The following is a 7,621-nucleotide window of genomic DNA, read 5'->3' on the forward strand; positions in this document are numbered from 1 at the left end:
TTGATTACTATTATGGATATGCATTGGATGCATGAAAAATGATGAGATTGAATATGTGATTGCTTATGTATGACTTGGGATTGGGGGGTGTCCTACTAACACTTCTGTCCTTGGGCATCGGAGGGAATAGTATGGGATGTTCTCCGATGGTGCCTATCGACACTCTCCCGGGTTATTGGATGACATACATAGGACTGTCTAGTTAGGTGGCTAGGTTTATCCTTGTCGTGTCAGACCCGAATCGGAAGGGCATTGAGACCGAACAACCCGTGGTAGTGTATGGTTGGATGGGCGCTCTAGGCCGGTAACCAATTTGGTAGGGGACATAAACCATGCTACGGATACCTGAAAGGGGCCATTTATTGATAGAGTTGCATATGGATAGACTTGGGCTCACGGGCGCTCAAGACCGGTAACCAATCCGTGAGAGGATGTGAGAGCTTCCCGTTTACTATATGTGGATAACCAATAGGGTTGATGAGTCCGAAATCCAGGATTTCGTTGACTCTAGTGTGTAGGATACCGGAAAGGATCGCCGGGGGCGAGGAATGGACGTATCTGAATTTGACTTGACCGACTGAGTAGATGACTTGCATTGGGCTAGGCTTTACTGTGACATGCGCCAGTACTTGACCAAATGGTGATGTGAGAGAGCGGTGACTGATCCCCTTACCACGGTTTTTTTGATGACTTTACCGATCTTCCCCGGGCATTCCCAAGATATGGAAATGGGAGAGTGACTAACGACCCAGAGAAGTACAGTGCTATGACTTAAAGCATGTCTACCCTAGAGACTAGCATTCATAGAGTTAGACTCATATTTGCATCATATGTTCCATATCGCATTGCATTATAATATGTTCTGAATGTGTATGATTTCTAATTATGGAATAACTTCCTTGCTGAGTTCTTCGAACTCATTCCTTTTGTGCAAATGTTTTTAGATTATATTACAGGTACCGAGGACTACAATGACACCTCCCTTGAGGCTGACTATGATTCCACATACTACCCTCTGGGTAGTGGCGTTGGTGAGGATCCGTATATTGGAGCCGAGGAGGATTACCATCCGCACCAGGGTTAGCCCCACAGTTGTGCGGGAGCGGCAGCATTGGGTTTACTTCATCCGTACTGTTGAGGAGATTACTATTAGTATAGAAGAAACCCTAGCATAGTGCCCCATTTCCCCGGTGTGTTTATGGAGTATACGGGCCTGAAATTAACATGTATTTGGATTCTTCTGGTGATACTTGGACATGTACTTAACTACTTTTACTTTCCTCTGCTTTGAGAGGGTGGCTACCACACCTTCTCTCACTGATATGATTTTGACCACATTTTGATATTATCTATCTTCTGCACTCTGATATATATTTAATCCTATCTTATACATATTGTTTAGTATTAATTGTTTTTACCATTGATTATTACTGTTCATGATTATGTTACCGTGTATGTGGGAGGCATGGACCTCAGATCATTGATCCTTGGACTGTGGATCACATCCTGGGTATTCCAAATGGGGTACCGGCTGGGTGGATGTGACAACAGGCATGAGCAAAGTGACCAGTTTGCTTATAGTAGAAGCAAACAGGGTTACTGGGTCCAACAGGAATAGGTGCAATTGGAGGCTTCTGAACCAAAGGCCTAGGAATAGCATTCACGGGCCTAGCATTCGCATTCATCGGTGGTCGATTCCTACCATACTGACTATACTGGCCTGGCTGCTGAAATCTAGAACTCTAACCTACACTCCTAGGCTGAAAAGCAGGAGTAGGGTATGGCGTAGGTCTCACAAAGTGCCGATCAATACAGTCCGCAAATCTAGGATTCCTTGACTGCCAAGGTCTCTACACTCTAGCATTCTCCTTCTCGGTTTCTTCCAGCTTCTTGGAATTCTGCACCACCTGAGCAAAGCTTTTAATGGGCTAAATAGTGAGATATGCCCTGATTGCAGGTCGCAATCCCTTAAAGAATTTCTTTGCTTTGGCAATGTTAAGCTTCAAGGAGTCTGGAGCAAAGAAGTGAAGCTCCTCAAACTTCTGTTGGTACTCCAACACAGACAGAGGTCCTTGCGTAAGAGCCATAAATTCAGCCTCCTTCGCATCTTTCACTGCTTTCAGGAAATAGTTCTTGCAGAAAGCCTCCTTGAACAAATCCCACGACACAACACCCACATGCAAACCTTCCAAAATAGGCCGGGTGGAAGTCCACCAAGCGTCAGCTTCATGTTGCAGCTTTTGCTCAGCAAACAAAATTTTCTGGGCCTCAGTACATTGTAGGTGTCGGAAAGCTTTCTCCAACTCACGCAACCACTTGTTAGGAAACAAAGCATCCTTGGACACTTCGGTGAAGTTGGACACTTGCAGCTTCAGGAAACTCTCCATCAAATGGGTATGAGGAGTTTCGGCTAACCTTTCTGCATTCAGAATTGTGGCATGAGGATTTCCGTTGGCACTAGCACGAGTCTCATTGTGCAGAGTCATGAAACCTGTCAGCATCTGATTAAACTGGGCTACTTGTTGCTGCATCATATTGCCCATAATGTTGGCAATATCGCAGAAACTTCCGATGTTCGGGGCACCAGGTACATCATGGGTACCTTGGTCACCAGTGTTGGTTTGCTGATCATGACCACTAATTGGTATCTCGCCACTTCCGTGACCACTGGATTCACCACGCCCACTTCTTAACGTAACCATTCTGCAAAAACCAAAATGTCAAAAACACCAAATTTCGAAGTTTCAACATAATCCACAAGTCCAAATGATTAAGAATCTTAAATCATGCTCAAATACATCCATTTAGTCATTAAGCAATTAATCATAGGACAAAAATCACATTTTTCCAAAATTCAATAGAAATTGGAGCTACTGGGGTCCATTGGTCGATTGGTCCAATCGACCAATCAGTCGACCAATGCTCACAGCATGCGAAAATCAGGGTTTTAAATCACAAATCCTCATTCAAACTCATTCCAAACCTTGCAAACTTGAAAGGGAGCATTGGGGAAGAAGTTCTAGAGCATTTCTAAGTGTTTCAAGAGTAGATTGGTGCTTCATCAACAACTCTACAACACTCACTCATCATCATACAAGGTAAACCATCATATTCTTTTCAAATGCATCTTCTCATGTTAGCATTTCATCAAAATCCATGTTTTACTTGTGTCTATAGTTATAAATCATGCTTAGGAACACTTAGAAACATGTTCCATGAGTTTTTAGCACAATGCCATGCTATGACCAAATGAGGGTTTGCATCCCCTACTGTTCCGTTGGTCGACTGGTTGGTCAACTGGGCCAGTAGACCAACCAAGCCAGTAGCCTCAAATCTGCTCTGTTTGCTTTCATTTGACTTCTAATCTTCTAGGGTTTGTTCCTTATGTTCAATACATGTTTGTTTAGGGTTATTTTGGTGATCTTGGACTTGCCCATTGATCTCTTTCTAGTAGTTTACAAAGTCAAATACGAGGTGAGTATTCCACTCACAATATGCATGTTTGCATACCTTGTTATGATATGATTCGAATGCATGATTTAGCTACTGTTAATTTACCTTCTTTATATTATGTTACCTTTGCAATTACAGTAGATTATTCATATTGTGATTACATATTGAAATGAATAATGCATGATGTTGAATGTGATTTGGACTATGGTGTGACATGTATGGAATCATGATTGTGATGTAATGTGAATGCCTAGGTTGTGATTGGGGAATGGGGAATGCCCTTTTGGCATTCTTGCCTTTGGACACCAATGGAGGTGGTATGAGACATTTTCCTATGATGTATTTTCATAACATTTATTCTCTACAAAGAAAATATTTTGTTTGTGACATATATGCATGATAAAATTTATTCTCATGTTATTTCAAATTTGAGCATGGTGGCATTATAATAGTTATTAGATAATTTAGCTCATTTTCCCCCTTACTTTAAACAGACAGACGGACTCAAAATAGAAGTAAGGATATTGTAGTCTAAAGAAACGATTGAGAGCTCAAGTTTTTGTTAAGGTCAAATAACTTAACTCTTCTCAGTTCAAGGGTTATGTTTTGGTTTTGTATAAGACAATATAGATGTTATGTTTAGACGATACTATAATATTGAAGTCTATAGTTTGTATAACTATATTGTAATAGTTACTATCAAATATTTGAAATTGTACTTGCTCTCTCTTTTAATATAAATGTTTCCGCTATACATATTGATGATGGTCTCCATAATTTTTAAGATAAGGGGAAAAAGAGAGAAGTAACTATCATGTCTCCAAGTAGGGTTTAGGTGTCATGGGTGCCACCTGACCCTCGTAAATGGGGGTTTGACAAGCCTCCTCCTCAACGATGATCTGGAGGTGGTCCTCGAGTCCACTAGGATAGAAAATCATCTCCTTATTTGCTGTTACAAACCCTATGAGGAAGTCCATGCCTATCTTTTGCAATCTTTTTTCTCACTTATAAGAAGATTCAGCGAAGATATGTCTTCTTCTTTTTAAGCATAGAGGAGACATTATCATAGAATAAATTCCTACGGTAGCCAACATAATAATTTGTAATATCTAAGGATATATGATAATTTATCAAAAAATTTAAGACATTTATAGTCACATGGAGATCATGGATATATAGAAGGTCTTTTTCTTTCCCCGAAATATTTCTCGCTTTCTTCTGATTCCCATCTATGGGGGAAAGATATCTAAAACAGCCTGGTGCACTAATTCTACCCACCTACATTATCTTAACCAAACGTAGCTTAAGAGAGAGCAAGTGCCGTGGTACATTGTTTTTCCTGGAAAAAAAGCTAACTTTGATACTGGTAGGTGCTACAAAAAAGTTGTCACCTAGGTTTTCTACACTAAGACACCCATTAGGGATTAGATAGTTCCTATTCTAACTCCAATTTTTTTTCGTAGACTTTACCAAAAAAAAAAAAAAAAAATCGTGGAGATTTCATTAAAAAGCAATTTATATATACACTCTTTTGATATGTGAATTGTTAGGTTTGCACTTCATAAGATTTTGGAGTTAAAACTTTGCCTCCATCATTTTAATTGAAAATTCGGCGTACTCCCCTCAAAATTGAAACCTTACAAAACCTCCCTCTACATATAACGACTATCAAGTTTCTTTTGTTTCAAATTTATTTTTATAATTTTATCCACACTTTATAAATTGATTTGAAATCCTAAATAATATTTGTAAGAATTTTTTTGCATGAGCCACCTTCATTTCCATGGGAAACATGTCCCATCCTCTCCAAAATCAAACCTTACAAGGCACCTTCACACTCCACCATTAGTGAAAGTACGCAGTTAACTAATTAATTGAAGTCAAATTAATTTGTTTATGTGACCAAATTGGCCATAGAGTGATAAAATGATCATGCAAGATTTATTATTTTTTTAATTTTAGGAAAATTTGGGGTAATATGGTGACATCAAAAGTATTGTTTAATATTTTTAAATAAATATTAAAAATATTTCATATGATTTTATATGAATTTATTAAGTGTGGGTGAAAAAGTAAAATTACGTCTTAAAGAAAAGTGTGAAGTGTGGAGGGGGAATTTTGATTTTGTGGAGATGAAGGGGCTCATATAAAAACTTTATAGGATTTTAAATAAATTTATTCCAATGAAAGTAAAATTGTTAAAGTTAAAATTAACAAAAACCTAACAGTGTCAAATATGGAGGGACCCATGTAAAACAAATCTCATAATAATAAATCAATTAGTTTGACCTAAAATTGGAATTATCAGGATTTCATGACATCGAGTTAAATCCATGGATTTTTGCAAATTCACCCTTATTAAAGAAGAACATCCTGACTCACATAATCATAGTAAATCAGTTCATATGTTCAAAGCAGCAGCCACACAATTAACTTTAATGAATTACTTCTATTAGAAATAAAATAAAAAAAAACTTTAATGACTTATGATCCTATGGAAGAATCAATGCAAACTTCCATGGAATTAAGTAATAAAAAACACCATAAATATATAGATCGCAGGATGCAAGCTCAAAGAGCATTTTCCTTGTCTCAAATATTTCAGGAACCCTCACTTGTTTCAAACCATTTTTAGTCAGTTTTCAGAAGCCGATTCACTGCAAAGTCGCCCAGAAGTGGGAGAGAGTAATATCTGTTTCTCAGTGAAGTTCATATTACCCCCTGATGGCAGATACTTCCGTTAGAGTTTGTAATTGTACAACTCCATGGAACTGAACTTGCAATCCTCACAAACCTACAAACTGACTCCCATGTTTAATGGATCAGAAAGCCATCTGCACTACCCTTCATCTTATATACATATGTAGCCATAGAACGATTTAATGATGAACTAAGAAAGACTGATATGTTCAACCAAGAGTAGTTGCAGGACAAGTAATTAGATCTGTAAGTGCTTTACAATAAAAGTCTAGAATGCCATATAATGATAAAAACCAGACAACAACAATGGCTTTTGTGTCCTAGTTCATTAAACAAATAAAAACAAAAAATAATAAGAATTAGTAATCATCAACCCTACGGTAGGGTTTGACAATTCATGCCATTGACAGAAGTGTGATGGCAAGAGTGAGAACAATGGGATTCAACGAAAGACTAGTAATAGAGACTCCTGAGTTTTGATTTGGTGATGGTGAAGGAGAATCAGAAATGTAAGTTTGGGGTGGATTAGCAATAGATGGAGGAGACTTTGGTCTTGGATGAAGACCCAACACGTTCACCACCATTCTCTGACCATTGTTGCAGTGATTTGGAGAACCACTGATGAAGTAGTAGGGCCCAGGATTGTCTAACTTGATCACAGTCTTTCCACCTTTGAATGCAGAAATGGGTTTGGTTGTATTGCAGTGATAGTAATCCCATTTATCCACCACAAGAACTGAATCAGTCTCCTTCTTGTACTCGAAACCTGCAAAAAAAACACAGAAATATATAGTTGACAAACAAATTTTGAAGCCAAAACAGAAGAAGAAGAAAATGTGGATTTGGAGAGTTTTTAGTAACTGAGAGAATCTCCAACTAGAAATCTGTTATGGGCAGCCCAGAGATTGTAAATCTGAGTATAGTTGCCAATGGGTTCTCGCCAACCCAAAATATCACCAACTTTGAATTCAGTTGAAGCATCAGCAACTTGTGGATTTAGAGATACTGCGGCTGCAATGAAGATTGTGCAGAAGAAACCCAACAGAGAGGCCATGCTGTTCTGGTTTCTTTTCGTGAAGAACTTCTTCTTTTATCTCGTGAGTGAGTGAGGGAGTGATCAGTGTGGAAGTTAGCAAATTAAAGAGATGTTGAATATAAAGAGAAATTTAAAGGAGATAGAGACTTCGCGGCGGTTATGAAGGAGTAGTTAGAACAGTTACATGTTGAGGTCGAGGAAGGTGGATGGTCGTGGATTTGTGGAACGTTGGAGATTTTGATGTATAGCCGTTGTGGGATTTCAAAATGTGAAGTTATAAGTTATAACATGCATGGAAGACTATAGACCTTGAACCAAAAAGAAAAAGAAAAAAAGAAGACTATAGACCTGCTACACATCTGATTCACAAGCAAAAGCAACTTGGGCTCTCAGGTTGGGCGCCTAGGCCTTATTTGGATTGAAACTGGCCCA

The 7,621-nt window shown here is 38.5% G+C and overlaps 1 protein-coding gene across 1 annotated transcript; it reads right to left on the reverse strand.

Moving 5' to 3' along the window:
* Window positions 1-6,548: 6,548 nt before the first annotated feature.
* LOC149011275 (early nodulin-like protein 7) lies at window positions 6,549-7,207 on the reverse strand. The gene is made up of 2 exons (XM_089162599.1): window positions 7,015-7,207; window positions 6,549-6,919 (listed from the first exon to the last, which is right to left on the reverse strand). Exons 1-2 carry the CDS (start codon window positions 7,205-7,207, stop codon window positions 6,549-6,551), a joined length of 564 nt encoding a protein of 187 aa, XP_089018725.1.
* Window positions 7,208-7,621: the final 414 nt, after the last annotated feature.

This window comes from Hakea prostrata, chromosome 7, assembly GCF_041222555.1.
Source record: "Hakea prostrata isolate BN-2017 chromosome 7, UWA_Hpros_2, whole genome shotgun sequence".
Classification (NCBI taxonomy): domain Eukaryota; kingdom Viridiplantae; phylum Streptophyta; class Magnoliopsida; order Proteales; family Proteaceae; genus Hakea; species Hakea prostrata.